At 43.3% G+C, this 19400-nt stretch overlaps 1 protein-coding gene across 4 annotated transcripts in view; it reads left to right on the top strand.

Annotated features, from left to right (window-relative positions):
* The window catches only part of GPD2 (glycerol-3-phosphate dehydrogenase 2), a 134849-nt gene that overhangs the window by 67634 nt on the left and 47815 nt on the right, over positions 1 to 19400 (top strand). For all 4 annotated transcript variants that reach the window (XM_060279958.1, XM_035131815.2, XM_035131806.2 and 1 more), the window contains 3 exons: positions 73 to 197; positions 4985 to 5082; positions 6296 to 6459. In XM_060279958.1, the coding sequence (XP_060135941.1) occupies positions 73 to 197; positions 4985 to 5082; positions 6296 to 6459 (387 nt within the window). The remainder of the gene's footprint in view (positions 1 to 72; positions 198 to 4984; positions 5083 to 6295; positions 6460 to 19400) is intronic.

Here is a 19400-nt window from a genome sequence, read left to right on the forward strand (position 1 = left end):
GAGAAGGGTCTTTAATGAATTACATACAAATTGTGTAATTTAAGAAGTTAATTTGGTTTTCTGGTTACGCAGGCCTAACAACAGCCCTTGTAGAAAGAGATGATTTCTCATCGGGGACCAGCAGCAGAAGCACTAAATTGATCCATGGCGGAGTGAGATATCTTCAGACGGCCATCATGAAGTTGGATTTTGACCAGGTAATTGTTTTATGGTGGTAGCTGTAAAGCAAAGACCTGTCTAGCTGATTTTCCTCCTCCTCTTCTAATTAAATTTGTTCTCACATTTATGGTTTTTAATATACCTCAGGTTTTGAATACATTATTCTGTTGCTTGCCACAGACAATAGGCAAAGCTTTCTATATGCAGGGTGGATTCAGGAAAAAATGGCAGCACTTATTATCTAATTTATGACAAATCTAAATGGGACTATTTCCCTTAAAACAAGGGGAAACCAAAGTATAGATTTTTTTAAAATGCATTTTTGGTGGTCTTTGTAGAGTTTGCAGTTACCTCCAGTCAGAATCTGAAGACAAATGGAGACATTTACATGCTGAGATTTCTACAATGAAAAGCAATATATTGGTGTAAAATCTCAACATGAATAGAGCATATTTTCTTTGGGGCTTTTGTAACTGTAGCAAACCTGTCTTTATAAGCAGAGAACACACAGCTGGAATTGAGGAGCTGGGGAAGAACTACATTGGGGGCGGGGTGGAGGTGAGAAAATCACCATCATCTTAAACTCAAGTAACAAATATTTAGAATTATCTACAGTAAAATTCAGGTCCCCCAGCCCAGACCATAGTTCACAGTGCTTTTGAAATGTGTGTCTAGTATTCCTGGAACTGATGGTACATTTAGAATCCTTCTTCTCATCAGAGTAGCTTTCTGCATGCAAGAAATATTTTGACAGGTTTGTGTAATCTAAGAAATAATTCATCTTCTGCATTTTGAAGTGCTACAGTCCTAGTAGGAATGTACATTTAGGTTCTCACAAACTATGCAGATCAAGGCATGGTGCTTACTTTGCCGATTTTAAATAATGATTACTTTAGTAGGATTGTAAAGGGGCAGAGAAAAGTTGCTAGGCCTTCATGATTGGAACTATAGACACGGTGCATTTATTTGTTTCAGGGGAATCAGTTGATGTGCAGCACATCTAATTCTCTTTGGCCTATCTGTGCAATGGGCTCTATCCTGCATAGTTCCTATACCCATCCATATGGCTGACAGCGGTAATTGAGGGATCAGTATATGTTATAATTCCACGATTCGTACTTGCCATTGGGGTATGTGTCTAAAGGGGTATCTTCACAACAGAATAGGTGTTGTGTAGCTCAAGCAGAGAATATGGGACCCAGGTGGCGCTGTGGGTTAAACCACAGAGTCTAGGGCTTGCTGATCATATGGTTGGCGGTTCGAATCCCTGCAACGGGGTGAGCTCCCGTTGCTTGGTCCCAGCTCCTGCCCACCTAGCAGTTCGAAAGCACATCAAAGTGCAAGTAGATAAATAGGGACCGCTCCGGCGGGAAGGAAAACGGCGTTTCCGTGCGCTGCTCTGGTTCGCCAGAAGCAGCTTTGTCATGCTGGCCACATGACCCGGAAGCTGTCTGCGGACAAACACCGGCTCCCTCGGCCTATAGAGCGAGATGAGGCTTGACAGCCATATGTCAATAATGCTTTGATGGTGTTTCCTGCTTGGCAGGGGGTTGGACTGGATGGCCCTTGTGGTCTCTTCCAACTCTATGATTCTATGAGCGCCGCAACCCCAGAGTTGGACACGACTGGACCTGAGGGTCAGGGGCCCCTTTACCTTTACCTCAAGCAGAAGGTGACAGAGGAGTTAGCTGAGAACCCTCAGTTCCTTGGTGGGTGTCCTGTCCAAAAACAGGAAGCCATAGGACTTCACATTTTGTGCTGCTCATCAATGTGCCTCTATCATTCATGTCAGGGATCACCAGCCAGCAGTCTGAAACAACTCTTTTGGCGCTGGTGGTCCCTACCAAGTTGTCATCCATGGGTAGTAAAAAATGTTTTTCCTGTGCAGAAATGAACCCACATGTGCCAGTTTGCCCCTTGAGGGCATCCGTCAGGAAGCCCAGTTATTCTCAGACTCCCTACCCGGCCGAGTTGACATGCACCTACCATCTGAGTGCACATGCTCCATATCTGCGAAGTTGTTGCTGTTTGCCAACTTTATTTATAGAACCTGAGCATCTGCAAGGAGAGGTCAGATTGCTCCTTTCCTGAAGAATCAGGTGGCTGCTATCTTTTGATACACATGCTAGGGTTAAGGTCAGTGGTGTAGCATGGGCACAGACAGGCCTCAAGCTTGGGACAAGCGTGCACTATGCTTCCCTGTCAAAATGGGGATTGGCAGATTTTAATTTTAAGCACCGCGTCATTGATTTGTTTGAGCTATATGCTTTTGAGCACAGGAAACTAAAAGACACTTCCTTTTGGCATCTCATTTTCAGTGCCAATAATGTTTTTAGGTCCTCTATACTATCATGCAGGGTATGATAATTGCTGGTAGGTTTCCTTGTTGGGGTAGCTGGGAACACTTGGGTAACATAACTTCCTTTTTACACCCCGGAGAAAGATTTTCCTAATATTGTCTCAGGTGCTCTAAATTTTGACAGGTGCAAAGAAGGGCTCTCCCAACAGTATAACATTGGTTTGCTGAATTGTTTTTACACCAATATTCCATGTCACATTTTTACTATTTAACTTAGATCACCAGTCCTCCCTTCCTCCCTCCCTCCCTCCCTCCCTCCATGGGTATCTACATTAATAAGAATTAACTGCATATTTTTGTATTACCAACTCCTAATTATTCAAAAATAAATTCAAAAGCATATAATAAACATTTCACATTACAAGCTCTTCACATTCTTGCCAGTAATTTTAAGTGTTTACAGTGGTCTTTTAGATAATAAAAAATGTATTCCAATATTTTTCAAATACTTGATCTTCCTGGTTTCTGGTCTTTGCTATCAATTTCACCATCTCTGCATAATCCATCAGTTTCATCTGCCATTCTTCTTTCAAAGGTAATTATTGCTGAATCATTGCTGCTAATATGCTCACCTGCTTCGGTAAAATCTCTCTGAACGCATCTGCAAACTCCTTCATTGTGTTAAGGCAGTAAGCCCTTTCAGGACACAAACAACGGGGAATTAGTTTAAACGTTTGATTATATTGTTGTAGCCCATCCTGGATCCTTTCTTCCAGTTTGCTAGATCCTTACCCAGGGGTGTCAAACTCAAATTCATCGGGGGCCGCATCAGCAGTTTGGTCACCCTCAAAGGGCCGGTTGTATCTGTAGGACTATGTGTCCACTCTTTATTATCATAAATTATTGTCACTGCATTCAATTATTACTGTTTTTTGTAATAATGTAAGTAATAACTAGCTCTGAAAGCAGAAACATAGTCAGAATAATGGCAAGTAGATATTCAAATGTACAATTATTGTACAATTTATTGAAAAATGATTTTTGGTAACTGCACTGGGTGGTGGAGGCTCGCTAGGGTTTCATGCAGGACCTTTGCAGAGCTACTAGTACCTGGAGATGCTGGGGTCCTTCTGCATGCAGGACAGATGTTCTGCCAGTGAGCCACCACCCTTCACCAAAGGGACTGGCTGAGGTTGACTCACTGGAGCTGCTCTCCTGGTTCCAGGGTTTAAGGGCCAGAAGTATAAAGCAGCATCCTATGTTTCTGAGGAGAGGGAGAGGGAGGGGAGGGAAGGGAGGAAGGAAGGAAGGAAGAAAAGAGGGAGTGGGAGGGAGAGAGGAAGGAAGGAAAGAGGGGAGAGAAAGAAGAGTAGGAAATAAGGAAGGGAATAAAGAAGAAAAGAAAAAGAAAGAGGGAGAGAAGACGGAAAGGGAGAAAGAAGGAAGGAAGTAGAGGGGAAGAAAGAATAAGAATGAGGGAGAGGAAGAAAGATGGGAAGGACGGAAGGAAGAAAGGAAGGAAATAAGAAAGAAAGAAAGAAAAGAGGGAGCAGGAGGGAGAGAGGAAGGAAAGGTGAGAGAAAGAAGAGTAGGAAAGGAATAAAGAAGGAAAGAAAAAGAAAGAGGGAGAGAAGACAGAGATAAAGAAGGAAGGAGAGGGAAAGAAAGAATAAGAACGAGAGAGAGGAAGAAAGAAAGGGAAGGGGGGGGGGTCGCCGCCTTGATTCAGCACCAGAAAAGAGCGCGAAAGGACCCAGGGGCAAAAAGCATTTCCCGTGCAGCATGAGGCAGCGGGTGTCCGTTTTAGGAGAACTACGTAAAGCCTCAGAGTTGCATGTTCGTGAGGCTGAGCCGCTGATGAGCTCACGTTCATGAGGCTGAGCCGCAGCAGGAGGAGGAGGAGGTGAGGCAAGAGGAGGCGGCGGCGGCGGCAGCTTGCTGGGTTGGTGCCCGGTAGCGCCGTGCGGAGAGTCCCGAGCCTCTGGGACACAGCAGTGCTCTGTAGCACTTTGAATCCTCCTCCTCCTCCACACGGCGCTGCTGAGTGCTTTGTCTGTGCTTCAGCAGCAGCAGCCGTTTCCAGGCGCCGAGCCGTGGCAGGAGGAGGAGGATTCAAGGTGCTACAGAGCACTGCTGCGTCGCAGAGGCTCGGGACTCTCCGTGCGGCGCTGCCGGGCACTGACCCGGCAAGCTGCCTCCTCCTCCTGCTGTGGCTTGGGGCGCTCCACGCAGCGCTGCTCTGGCCGCCTTTCTACCCCCCCCCTGGCCCCAGCTGTTTGTCAGCAGCAAGGTCCCGCTGCTGGGTCCCGCTGGCTGGGGCGCTTGGCGGGCCACATGACGAGGTCTGGCGGGCCGGATTTGGCCCCCGGGCCTTGTGTTTGACACCCGTGCCTTACAAGTTTACGTTCCTAGAGAAAATGTAGTCTTTTGAGCTAAGGTGCTTGTGAGAGGATAGGCAGAATTGCTGTGGGAGAATGCTCTCTGGCAACATAATCAAGAATGGATTTTGTGTCGTTACTTTTTTAGTACAGAATGGTGAAAGAAGCCCTGCATGAACGTGCCAACCTGCTTGAGATCGCACCTCATTTATCTTCTCCTCTGCCTATAATGCTTCCTGTTTACAAGTAAGTCACTTGATGTTTGTTCTGAATTTGCTTCATTTAGGGTGGGTGTTCAATCTGGGTCACTGGGAATGAATTTTAACATGTTTCCCCCTTAATTACAGTACAGTGGTACCTCGGTTTATGAACACAATTGGTTCCGGAAGTCTGTTCATAAACTGAAGCGTTCATAAACTGAAGCGAACTTTCCCATTGAAAGTAATGGAAAGTGAATTAATCCGTTCCAGACGGGTCCACGGAGTACTCAAACTGAAGCGTACTTAACCCGAAGCATGGGTGTAATTGGTTCCGGAAGTCTGTTCATAAACTGAAGCGTTCATAAACTGAAGCGAACTTTCCCATTGAAAGTAATGGAAAGTGAATTAATCCGTTCCAGATGGGTCTGTGGCGTTCGTAAACCGAAAATTCATAAACCGAGGTTCCACTGTATGTTCTTCAGTTTGTAACAGGCTTGCACCCTTCATTGTGGAGGTAAAATTTTCACTGTTGCAGTTGTGGATGTTTTGCCTTTGGAGAATACAAATTCCAGAGGGAAGCTTTTTGAAAGGACCTTTGTCCAATTTTGCAGGACAGAGGGGCTGGAGATGTAACTGGAAGGGCCATTAAGTCTGAGAGGAACATGAGAGGAGATGCTGAAACTCTGTTCCTGAATTTGGCAGCTGGTGTCCTTCTTCATGTCTTACTTTGGCTAGTGCAAGGGGACCAGGTTTGGGGTCATGATGTGAGGCTGAAAGAAAAGTGAGTTGCCTAAGGCCACCTAATAAGTGTGTGATTCATGTGAGAATTGGAGTAGATATATTCTGGTTTGTAATCCACAGTCTTGATTTTTTTTAAACCTTCCACCTTACAGAAGTTCAAGGTGGTTCAGAATAAGGACAATAGAATGCAATAAAACAATCACAAAACCAAACAGAGCAGCAGCCCAAGAAATAAAATGTCTTGCTGTCTCCTCACGTAGCGTTTTGTCCTTGTACCAACCCTCTAAGATACTATAGGCTTCAGAATTGACCTGTAGAAGTTACACACTTCGCTTCATGGAAGCGGCGAGACGAGAATGGGACTTCTCCCACACACATCAAACCCACTCTGGTTCTTTTGACTCTTCAGAAATATAGTTGTGGTTTGCAGTATCCTTTTTGAAAGACTATGCAGTAGAAACCAGGCATGTGAAATGGTGCTCCTTGATTTATCTCCCTCCCTCTGTCTCCTCTCGTAGGTGGTGGCAGCTGCCGTACTACTGGGTGGGAATTAAACTCTATGACCTTGTAGCAGGAAGCCAGTGTCTGAAAAGCAGCTACGTACTTAGCAAATCAAAAGCCCTGGAACTCTTTCCTATGTTGCGGAAGGACAAACTCGTGGGTGCCATTGTCTACTATGATGGTATGTTCTCTTAACTACCTAACAGCTTTTATTTATTTATTTTTTAAAAACTAAAACATTAGCCTGAAACAAAAGACCGTTGCATCTTCATTAATTGGTTTGCTTGGTTGCTTCACTTGTGTGGAGCTAGTTCCTATGCAGCTGCTCTCCAGCAGCATACCACCTTCTAGGTTGAGTCATGGGTGGTTGATGGAACTTCATTATCCACTAGGAAGTGTGTCAAGGGATTGGACCAAATGGCTCTTCTAAAGTATTTCATTTCTGTGATTCCATGGCATGTTCATATGTACATGCTCTTAACTCACGGACAGATGTACTGTATATGTTTATAACTGGCATCTTTGGGTGATGGGGCCACCACAGATCGAATATTTCCTGCCAGAACTTTCCATATCTTCCACCATCAACTCAAATGTGGTATGGATGCTCGTAATACTTTCCGCTTCTAGGCATCAAACACAGAGTAACTGCAATTAAGTGCATGCATATATGTACCAGCCATGTGATTCTAATGAAAAGAGTACAGTATGCGTCGCATTTCTACCGTCTTGTAGAGTAAACATGTGCTTTCTGAGTTTTGTGGCTCTCCCAAGTCTGCTCCCCTGTGAGTGGACTTCTTTGTGTTTCCATCCACAAAGCCTCCACATCTGCCATATATTTTGGAAAGATGTTGGTTCACTATGCATTTGGACACTTCTTTACAATATTGTGACTGCAGTTTGTATGATGGTGCCTGAGGTGAAGGGACAGGTTTCCATTTGTTTGGAAACATTTGGACACCATTTTGAGTCAATATGGCAGACCGAACCTTTCGAAACTGCAGTGATTTTAACCCCTGCACCAATTTTTAGGTTTGTCAGAATTCCTGAGCGACGCCACGTATGAGGGCACCAGTAGTAAATGTGTGGCAGTTATGGTAGACATAGCAGCCCAACAGTCAGGATCAAGGAGGTGCGGTTAGCCAGCCGCCAGCGAGTTTCTTGAGCAAAGAACTCTTCAGTAGCTTCTTTCGCTAAACTTGGATGACTCTTCAAGAGCATCCCATCTGCATTTTTGGGCACGAAATGAAATGTTACATGCACATTGAATTGGAGTTGAACCTGCATACATTTTAATAAAAGCGATGGGGGGAAGCAGCCTCTACCAAATGTGTTCAGAGATTACTAAAAGCCAAGAAATTCAGTTTGTGATGTTGGAATGCAACTATTTCCACAGCAGGGTGCCCACATAACTACTTTCTTATAGCTCTCTGTCATTCCTACGTACTAAAGGCCAGCCTCGACTGTGAATTTCTTGTCTTTGTAAGACCCACAAAATGCTTTTTATTATCAGTTTTTTCCTCACTGGGTGTTTTTATGGGAACTTCCCCGCCCCCCACCACACAGTTAGGGGTAAGAGTGTATAACCTTGCATTTTCTTTCTTTTAAAAAGCCCCTCATGTAGCCAGCAAGCCATCTTTGCACTAGCAGGATGTCTCCCCGAATGTTCATGAATAAGATGCGCACACATTTAAGCACGAAGGCTGCCTGATGCTTCACTATGCAGCCAGATCCCACTCTCCACAAATCTGGTGCTGTATTGCCAACCCGTTTTTGGGAAGCTTTGCAATGGCACATTAAATGTGGGATGAGCTGTGATTTGGCTGCGTAGTGAAACAGTCATACAATGGCTTCATTGTGGACTGAGCGGAAATGAAAATTGGGTCAATCTGTGCTTCTTCATCTGACTTGAGTTATCCCTAGTCTGCATCCGAAACTGTAGAGTAGTTCTGTAATGGTTACTATCAATTTTCAGTGAGAAGCATTGCAGCATCAGTAATCTGAAATAAGCAGTGATGTTTCTTGGTTTGTTCTGTTTAAGAGTACCAGCCTTTCCCTTGCGTCTCTCTTACCAGAAAGAACTTGAATTAAGAGCAGTCCCCTTTCCTTTCCTTTTGGGCACTTAAAATTTTTCTCTTTCCCTATGAAAGAGTTAAGGAAATGGTGGGGGCTCACAGCATGAATTCGAAACTTGAACACTAATTTTCTCTTAACTAAAATAGCCTGTGCCAAATCTCATTTTATAAACAAGGAGTCTGAAATCCTTATAAAAGTATGAGTCTCTTAAGCCGCAAAAACAGCATTGGCTGCTGTGTGGTTTTTGTTTGGGCAGTCAGAGATCTAGTAAGATTGTTGTCATGTCAATAATGAGCAAGCAAAATCCGTTTTGAGGCTAGATTTTTCATCAAATGGTTGGAAGCTCAGTTTGGTTGGTGAGTTGAAGTGATTTACAAGCAGAGCAGATATCCAGTATTACAGCGCTGTGTGTTTTCATAGAAATTGTCTGATATTACTTGACTAGAGAAACTGGGAAGTTATTTTTTTTCCAGGATTTGATTGCTCATTAAGAGCAAGAGAACCTCTAATATTGGGCAGGGGGCATTAGCTCAATGGTAATGAGAGATGCTTTGTCCACAAAAAGTCCCTTGTCATCTCTGGTTAAAAGAATCTTAAATAGTAGGCCTAGATAATCCTGCTCTCTGTTTGGTTTTATAATACCTCAATCTGACTTTTGACCTGATTTTGTTTCCTGGATGAATGACTTGCACTGGGCATTTCCTGGACCACTCAGCATCTTATCAATATCATTAGGAGGTGGCAGTAGTCCTCTCTGATGGGATAAATAGACCAGACAGTGCTGAAATACTTCTATTCCATTTTCATGGCCACTACTAGCCTTTGTGGCACCTCAAAAGTCCAAATCATCCACCATGCTCTTTAATATCTACATAAAATGGCTAGAAGAAGTCATTCAGGGATTTGAACGGAAATGTTGTCAGTAGGCGACACTCAGTTCTTCCTCTTCTTCCAGCTGCTAGATACATAGAGGCTATGGAAGCCCTAAACAGATGTCTGGTGGCAGTTTTGGGATAGATGAGGGCAAGCAAGCTGTTGCTCTTTCCCCTAAAAGACCAGGTTTTGCAACTGGCTGGCTTGCCAGATGTGATCCTTTTTTAGAGAAAGCATGCACTGCCTCATATCTTAGTAAGCCAACATTGAACCACAGTTCCAAATTTCGGAGGAGTCAGGATCAAAGTGCTGAAGCCAGGGGAGCAAAGGAGCGAAAGGAAGGAGTATGCTTGGTCCATTCTTGTTCTGGCCTTTGTAAACCATGCTTGGATTTTCTGAATGTCTACCTTGTCTGCTGAACTGGTTGAGTGCTGTAGATGCCCAAGTTCCTACAAGCTATATGTGCAGCACATGGCTGCTGATCATATGAATCTAGCCACCCCCCCACTCACCCCGAGCAGCAAGAAATAATGCCCAGATATTGATAGTCGTTATTCTCCTGCCACAATGTGTGGGAGCTTGGCTCTGGAATTTGTTGATCACCTAGGCCTGGACTGTTGCCTCGGGAGGGAATAACTTCCTGAATCTTGATTAGTGTGAACCAAGACATTAGCTGCTTATCAGTGGGGTAGGAGCAACTGGTAGGAACCTATGCCTTCCTGCTTTGATGCCCTTTTCTTTTGACCCTAGCTCTAACACCCTTGGTCTATTCCTGCTTCCTCTTTCTGTTTGTCTCAGCTCCCTGTTTATTGCATCCCTCTCTTCTGATCTACCTTCTGCTATCCGTTGACTTCTGTAAACCTGGACCATGAGTGTGTTTCCCAAAGTTTACTATTAACATTCAGAACAGGGGTGGGGACTCTCTACCCCAGGCTACACCTCACCAGTTTGGTTCTGTGCCCCTCCTTTTTTTGCATGGCTGCAATGTTTCTGCTGTAGACATTGGTTTCTTAATGAACTTTCGCCTCTGGCCTCACCCACTCACAGGCATGTAGCCCCCAGAAACTTCCCCACAAGACAGTGTGGCCCTTGAGTTGAGAAAATTGCAGGACTGCTCTGTGGGTGGCCAGCCATCCCTTCCCCCCCACAGCCTGGTTTGTGAGCATAGGAAGCGGGACATACAAATTGTTTGTGATGCGTGCAAATTGCCACAGCCGTGGGTTGAATGTGGCATGCTAGGTGATTCAGCAAACTTATTGGCTCTATGCCCAGGTGGAAACAAACAAATAAATAAAAGAAACTACTTTTTACTAAAAAAAATGCACACCACTTTTGGTTTTAGCTATCCTGGAAGGTTTTGCTGAAGATCAAAGAAGATTATTTTAAATAAAAAATAAAGGTCATGCAAACTCTGTTTGCCCATTGGTTATGCTGGGACAGCGGGAGGGCATTGTGCTGGCACTCTTCAAACCTGGTAGCTGCGTTTAGCATGCCCCAGCCAAGTTATGGTTTGGTACTGAGAACTAGGCACTTGCTCAAATAAAATGTGGAATTTTAGAAAGTGCCAATGAAGTAGCAGCTCTTGCCTTTGTAAAAAAAAGTGTTTGGTAACCAGCTTCCCTGGAGGGTTGCTTTGAGAGTGAAGTTAGGAGTGGGCCAAGGCCCTGACTGCTTCCTACACCCTTATATTACCTGGTGTCATAGAATTGTAGCGTTGAAAGGGACTCTGAGGGTCATCTAGTCCAGGCGTCAGCAAAGTTATCTGGCCATGGGCCAGATCGTTCCCACGGATGTCGGTGGGCCGGACGGGTGCAGTGCGATGCCGAAAATGACGTCTGTGCATGTCCTCAGCACCGGAAATCACTTCTGCGGCTGCGCAGACACCGAAAATCGTGCCTGCACAGAAGCAATTTTCGGTGTCTGGGCATGCGCAGACATTATTTCCGGCATCTGCGCCGGCGCCGGTGCCGTTTCCGGCATCACTCGGTGAGTCCCCGCGCCAAGTTTAGCACAGCGCACAGGGGGGCTCGCCGAGCGGGTGGCTCAGTTCACAGGCGGCCCATGGGCCGGATAAACGGCCTTTGTGGGCTGCTTCTGGCCCATGGGCTGGAGGTTGCCGACCCCTGATCTAGTCCAATGCGGGAATATGCAGCAGTCCCATACGAGGATCAAACTTGCAACCTTGGCACTATCAGCATCATGCTGTAACCAAGTGAGCTATCTAAGGTGGTGTCCACAGTCTCTCTTGCCCCTCGATGGCCAACTAGGGAATCTGCAGGGGGCTAGATTTGGCCAAGAGGCCTTCAGTTTCTGATTACCTGAGAGTGGACCCTTCCAGTCTTTATATGGTGACAAGACACCTTTGTGCCTCCTTTCTATTCTCTTCCATCTGTTCCAGCTTCTTAGAAGTTATAAGACATAAGTTATAATTTGTGTTGTTAGTAGCATCTACTGGCTGCAAAGAGAAGTGCCTTGCAGCAGCTATTGTCCCCTTCTTTTACATTGGGCAGATTCAGGCCACTAAAGGGTTTATTCTCTCTCCCCCCCCCCCTCGGCCAGATCATTTGCTCAAACACTTTTATGCCTGCCTTTAAAAAACGAACTTAAATGCAAAATTGGATACCAGATCTCCGTTCCTTCCTCTCCCCCTCTTAATTCCCTAATTATTTATCAAACCAGTGACCTGCCAAGTGTTTCATTTTCTACCATATATCCTCGCTTTGTAGGCTGTTGTTGCTCCAGCCTTCTTTAATTGCATTTTAAATTTGTTTATACAGGCAACAAGAACAACAAAAAAAGCTACATTATAAATGTTGGATGTACCAGCAACAGCAAATCGCAGACTTTACCAGGGGCTATTCTTGGTCTGTAGAAGCATCAGGAAACCTAAGCATATGTTGGATGTTAGCCTGGGTGTACACAATGTGTCCTATTTATTCAAGGTTTCCTTTGAAGCTGCGACTTACAAGTTTGTTTCTTAGGGGTACATGTCAGACTTCATTTAGCATTTGTTGGTATTCAGATACTGCTGAATAGCAAAAAGGCAACATTTTGGGGGAGGAATGTGGCTGCTATCTGAGCAGTGATCTGTCAGTTTCATTTATGTAGCTCAAGGAAAATTAGTAAAGAGGCACTATGGAAAAACCAACACTGAGATTTCTAGAGAAATTTCTAAGTGGTTTCTCTTTTGAAGCAGAGAGAATTTGATTTCAATGTTTTGAAGCTGTAACGTGGGATGCTAGGGAAACAATGTACAACTTGGTTATTAGAAATAAAATCTCTCAAAAAATAAATACTAAGTGTTCGCACAAAGCATTTGCTGATTTAAATGACAAGTCTTGCTTAGATATTTGATTATGCTTCTATTACAAGACTCCCTTTAAAGATTCTAGTTGAAGCATAGGCATGTTTGAAGACATTAATTTTAGACAATATGTATATAACATCTTTAAAAATCTTAGGAACATTTTCTAAACAGTTCTAATTTGCTGTACTAAGGCTGCAATCCTATACACACTTACTAGGGAGTAAGTATTAAAGAAACCAATGGGGCTTACTTCTGAGAAGGCACACATATGAACTGTTATATGTGCCTTTTAAGAAATAAGTTCCATTGGGTAAATTCAATGGTGTTTCTGTGCCAGCAGAACAGACTTCTGCTTTTGGTGGGGGGGGGGACTGCGGGGGGAGGAGAGGAAGAGAAAACTGTTGCATGAGAGGATGTCCGTTATGATCACACAGAGACGCCATTTTATTTCAGCCAATGCAACTTATTGTTGTTATTCCATGAATCACTTCCCATGAGGCATCCCAAAATGATTTACAAATTAATATAAAATAAATAAAAACAGTTCAAACTCCTTTAGTAAGCTCTGCCCCGCACATTCTTAAAGAAATAGGAATTAGAAGAAGCATATTTTTGAGACTTAAGGGGTTTAGATATACTAACAAATACGAAACAGTTGCATGTATCTGTTTAGAATAGGAGAAAGTTTCTTAATTGTTGTCGGGGGGGGGGAGTGGTCATGTCACTTTTGAAAAGTGAGACTCTCGCTCATTGTAAACCCTACAAGATTTTTTTGGATTTTTTTTTAATGTAGGGGGACAAAAGCACCAAAAATCAATGGAAAAAACCTGAAGAACATTCATTAAGCTGTCAGCAGTGGAATAAGTACTTTCCCCCTTCTAGCCTCCTATGGTTGTCTTTCCAGCGTGCGCTGAATTATGAAAAGTTACAGGTTTATAATTTTACTTTTGACTAATTTATAATTTCGAGGCTATCAAGGTATATAATTGGGGGCGCGCAGCTCAGTAGAGAACTTGTGCAGTTCTAAAACTTCATACGCTCAATTTCCAACGTTTTTCTCATTTGGAAACGAAAACAGTGTGACAGGCTGCCATTGAAAAGGTTCCTTGCAGCACGCTCCTCACAATAGAAATATGACAACCTCTTTGGCGGTGCAAATCCACGGGTGGCAAGAAGCAGCAAACCGAGGGAACTGTTATGGGTAGTTAAAGGCAGTGCTGAGACTCGGAATTATTTTGAATAGAATTCCTATAAACTGGAACTCTTTAGGGGGAAACCTGCACTTAAACCTGCAGCGAGGATGGCTCTAGATGTGGAGAGCTGATTTCCTGTTTGTGGCGGAATATATGGGAAATGAATCATTTACCATTGGATTGTGGCATCTTTACTTTTAATTGAAGGGCTCTTACTACTGTGGTTTAGTGTAAACAATATGTGGAAGAAGGAAGTTTGAAATTTCAAGTATCCTGATGAATTACGACTGATATTCTGCTTGGTGCACAGTGTTTATGAGACCCCTGTTCTTTGCAGTTGTTGTTTCCAGTACCTTTTTGTGGCATTTCATCCCTCAGAAGAAGAATGAAGATTAATTTAATTTAATAAAATGAACTTGATGCCCCTCAATCACGAATGCCCTCATAAACACCGTGTAGTCTCCCTTCCGTGTTTGAACTGCTTTTCTCTCTCTCTCATCCTCTCCTTGCCCCCCAAAGTCACAGAGGGCAGCCGCACAGATAAGCATACCTACCGGACTCCTTGTTTTTTTATTCCTAACAAAAGGCTGGCTCTGCATTCCATAGCACCGCGGTTGCTGGAGGCGCCGTTCCCAAAAGCATGCAGATGATAACTGCATCTCCTGCTGTACCTGTAACAATTTAATTGTATAAGTCAGCCCAGTCAAGCATCCCCAGCACATGACTGGGAGACATGAAATTCATTGTCATTATTGTCCCTGTCATTTTGGATCATTATATCCTGCTGTAGAATTTTCCTCACTTCAGTGCTTTTTTTTCTCCTCCAGGAACCGGGGATTATGGCTGAGGTTGGGGTGGGGGCAGGACTGTGAAGTACATTTACCTCAGGGGAGCCACAGATTAAATTGGCTTTGCTCTCTTGACTTGCTGGATTCATCTATTTGTATGCTGTGAGTTTAAGGTTGGAAATTTACGAGTACCTGAGTGAATTTCCATGGTCCTGGCTTTATTTTGTTTATGCATTGTTGCTATTATTATTATTATTATTATTATTATTATTATTATTATTGGTGGAGAACTGAACAGTAATGCTTGCTCCTCTTTACAAGAATCAAAATGTGGGTTGGCGGTTCTTAACCCATTTTACCCTTAAAAGATCCCACATTATTCTATAGGGAAGTCACATTATTTGCACGTTACACCAGAAATACATCTGTATTCCCCAGCTTGTCATGGCTTTTCAGAGGCAAGATTCCATTGAAGCATGTAATTTATATGTCTGTGTTTTATGCGAACTTAATGGTAGGCCATTAGTTAATATGTATCTTGTTCCATAATGCAGGCATGGTGGTGTCATGGATACTGCTAAGAAACGAAAAATGCTCTGTGGGAGGCAGATTTTTTCTTTTTGGTGCATGAAACTTTGAAAGACTCCTAGCTGTTCCCTAAATTTCAAAAAAATACGAATTGAATAAAAGCCAGCTAGGTGACTTTGTTTTCTTTCTTCATTGTGGTACAGGGATAAAACTTGATTGGGGTAGGGTAGGGTTTAAAATACTGCCTCAAGCCCCCCCCCAACCCAAATGCCCCTCTGATTTGATTTATTATATTTCTAGGCCACTTTTCGTTCAAAAGAACCTCAAAGCGGCTTACAAACAATAAATGGCAATAAGCTGATGGAACATAATGGAACATCACAAACACAGCGTAAATCAGGCACCCCCAAACTTGTCCCTCCAGATGTTTTGGGACTACAACTCTCATCATCCCTAGCTAACAGGACCAGTGGTCAGGGATGGTGGGAACTGTAGTACAACAACAGCTGGAGGGCCAAGTTTGGGGATTGCCTGGTGTAAATCATACAGAATAATTTACAACCACCAGTGAAACCATTACCAATCCATAAACACTGTTAACAAAGCAAGAAATAAAAAATAAGCTAAAACATCAGGATTGGAGCAAAAGTCATATGGTTTAGCAAATCAATACAGCGTTTAGAATCTATAAAAGAATATTAGCAATATTAAGAAAATAGCAGCCAAAAAATAAACTCCACACTGTTAAGTTCATACACACTCTCTCCACACGCCATGACTCATCTTTCACTCTGTTCAGCTCATTCAGCTCATTAAGACCCATATACACCTAATGCCCATGGCAGCAACTCCTTTCTGAAGGTTCCTTGGGCTGGAGGGTGGAGCAAGACGGGTGGAAAGAGGCACGACCTGCTGGCCCACCCAGTGTCTCTCTTCCCTCTCTGCCTCCGCCATGTGCCTGGCCAAGTGACTACACTCATCTTTGCCCTGATGAGCAGAGTTGGGGTGATTGTTGTATCTGTAAGAGGCAGGAGTTCCCATTGGTGGTAGAAACTGCTACCTGCAACAGCTGCCTTTAAAGAGCCAGGTCTGGGTTCTGGAAGTGAGAAATAAAAGGAAGGTGCTGGAATGGCTGGAATGAGCTCCCCTTCCTCAATCCCACCTTGCCCGGCCCGCATTTTTGCCAGGCATTCCAGTAGAAATTAAGATATCTGATCATCCTGATTTTACCTTATATATGTAGCCTTTTTTGTGTGGGAGAATTCACCCTTAAGGAACATGGCTAGCACTGGCCAGTACCAACACAAATAAAGTTGCTTTTGATGCGTATTAGACCTAGTTGACCCATAGTACGGAGAAAGTCAGTATAATAAATGTTCCAGTTGTAGATAATTGTTGTTATCTCTTTTTCGTGTGGAATTGGCCCTTGCATATTTGATAAAAAGCCTGACAGGGAGACCTGTTGTCAGGGACCCTAACTGAAGTGGCTACGAAGAAGGCCAAGACATTATAATCTCAGGTGTTTATTGAACTTTGAGCATAAAAGGTTTTGCTGTTTGGGATACCATTTGTCAGAAGCCTTTTAAAAACCTCCCCACCCCATCACCTCAAAAACTGATTGCATTTAATGGATGCTACTTATTTAAAGTTCAGTCCCTTGCTTTGAGTTTATTTTTGAGCAGTTGACGTTATTTGACTGTATCTTTGGGGCTGCTGCACACTTTTTATTGGCTCTGAGTACCTGAGTGTTCATTTTGCTGTTAACCAGCTAGCATGACAGGCACACAGCAATAACCTCCTTTGTACATATCCAGAGCCTCCATTGGTTTGTAGTTCCTTCACATGTATATGTAGGCATTTAAAGCTACATATGCTTGATCTGTGAAACGCAAATATAACATCAGTGTATGCACGGCCATCACACTGCCACGTTATGTATGGAATTGTTCTCAGTTTTGGGCACTGCTGTGGCTGGTTCTATTTAAGTTGAGATATAAATATTTCTACCACACTTAAGCGCTTTCAGTATCTGCTGGCTAAATTCAATTATTGTTTTGTCATTTCAGATATGTGCCATTCTCTTTGGAAGTAGATCTTCTATAATTGTAATAAATGCATACTCTGCTTAAAGTGTTTCCACCCCTTCTTTTTGTTGCTCCCTCTTCCTGCAGCGAACAGGGATTCCTCATTATTTATTTAGAAACTACCACATGTCTCCAGTGAGTGATGAAGTCACTCTGCTTCATGAAGAGTAATTCTGCATCTTCCATATATCTCTGACATATTACCTCCTGTCTCTTTTTATACCCTTAGATCATAATTCTGGTTTTAGTTGGTTTAGATAAGGTCACGTAAGAGGAAGTAATTTCCTTGATGTCCTATGAAGTGGGCAATAGTTCATAAAACTATTGACTGGGCTCCACTTGAGCAATTGTGATATGAGACGAGATACGAAAAATAGCTATTGACCAATTCCAACGGAAAGAAAATGCTTGCGCCTGTGTGTGTGTGTGTGTGTGTGTGTGTGTTTGCATTGTGTTTGTGATGCATACATAAAAAATGCAACTTTTGCCCTCACTGATGCTTCTCACAGAGAATTAGAAAGCTGTAATTTGGTAGGCTGGCAGGCTGGTTGTTTGAAAAGTCTGCAAATGGGACATTTTAAATGGAGTGGAGCCTTTACGTGGCCAACAACACAGTCCAAGCCGAGTTTCCCATGGGCTCAACAGGGTTGTGAGAGTTTACATTGGAGAGAGCTGGGGGAGGTTTTGCAGCAGCCACAAATTCATGTCCACTCTAGGCAAGCAGTTGGGTAGAAGAGGATGGGACGTCTCTCCTCACAGTCTTCCAAAATCTCCAAGTTGCATCAGAATAGAATTTTAATGGCAGCCGGGATTGTATCTCTAGTTGCAGAATTCAAGCTGCGCTGTGCCTTTTCGTCTACACCAGCCTTTGTCCACCTGATGCCTTCTGGATGCACTGACCTGCAGCTCCCATCAGTCCCAGCCAGAATGGCTAGGTTGGCAAAGACTGGTCTGCATGTGTGCATATCGCACACAAACACACCAAATTTATATAAAGATTTCTATACACACAAGATGTGTTAATTATCCCTTGTTTAATAATGTGCACTGACATCGCCACATTTGTCCAACATTGTAGCATGGCCACAGAAAGGCTGTCAAGACATTTTTCATTGTGACATTTTAGCGTGCCTTCCCTAAACTGGCACTGACAACATTTTGCTTTCATTTTAACACTATGCGTTTACTTACCCTGACACTGCAATAAGATGCCTTTGACAAGTTGAAGGCTGATACAAAGGAAGTGGGGTAACAACATAATTAAAAGCCAGCACCACCAAGTAAATCCTAATTCTGATCTGCCCCTCGCAACTCGCCCCCCTCCCCATGAAGAGAAATTCATTATCTGGGAAGGCCTCTGGCATTGCACTTCTAAGTGCCTGAGCAGTGATTCACACCTGGTGTCATGCTAGTCATTCCTCTCTGACTAGATACCACTAGAATATCATTATTTTTACCTTTGATACAAACGAAGATAATACCTTTTTCATTGGATCAGTTTCCAGTTATTAAAGCTTTCAAAGTACATTGAATTCCCCATCAGCAAACCAATATCACGTGCATCTGTAGAATACATTTAAAGCCCTCTTAAAATTCTGGCTCTGTGAAAAGTCTCCTAACAACCTTCAGCTCCCTTAACAATTTACAGTTTGATCAGTAAGAGCATGAGGCTCTTGATCTCAGGGTCGTGGGTTCGAAACCCACGTTAGGCAAAAATAATCCTGGATTGTAGGGGATTAGACTAGATTGCCAATCCTCTCCAGTAACATGCTGTTTTTTGTTTTTGTATTTTTGTGGGCATGTTTACATTTTGTCACTCTTTTTGCATGGAAGTCCACAGTTGAGGTTCCCAAATCTTGTGATGCTACTAGGCTAAAGCAGGAGCAGGAGAATTGTCTGAGTCTCCCTGTTAGGCTAACAGACGGAGACATAATTGACAAGTCAGTGACAGAAGATTAGGGAAATAAAATGGTACTGAGCTGTCTGTAGAACCACATCTGCTGAATGGCTAGCAAAAAGGCTATGCTTTTTTTGACAGAGTCAAAACATGCATTCTTTCCTACATTTATGAGAGATTGAAAAGGAACTAGTAATAGCCAATGCTCCTTTTGCGAGACCAGTCTCTGGTGACTCTAAGGAAACTGGGATATTGCAGTCTTAGAGAAGGGCAGGAAGGCTCTGTGGGTGTGTGAATGTTGGGTTTCTTTTGTTTAGAACCAAAGGGAGTGTGGAGCTGGGTTAGACATTTGTGAATTATATAAAGAAGAACATGA

Source organism: Zootoca vivipara, chromosome 1, assembly GCF_963506605.1.
Source record: "Zootoca vivipara chromosome 1, rZooViv1.1, whole genome shotgun sequence".
In the NCBI taxonomy this organism is placed as follows: Eukaryota; Metazoa; Chordata; class Lepidosauria; order Squamata; family Lacertidae; genus Zootoca; species Zootoca vivipara.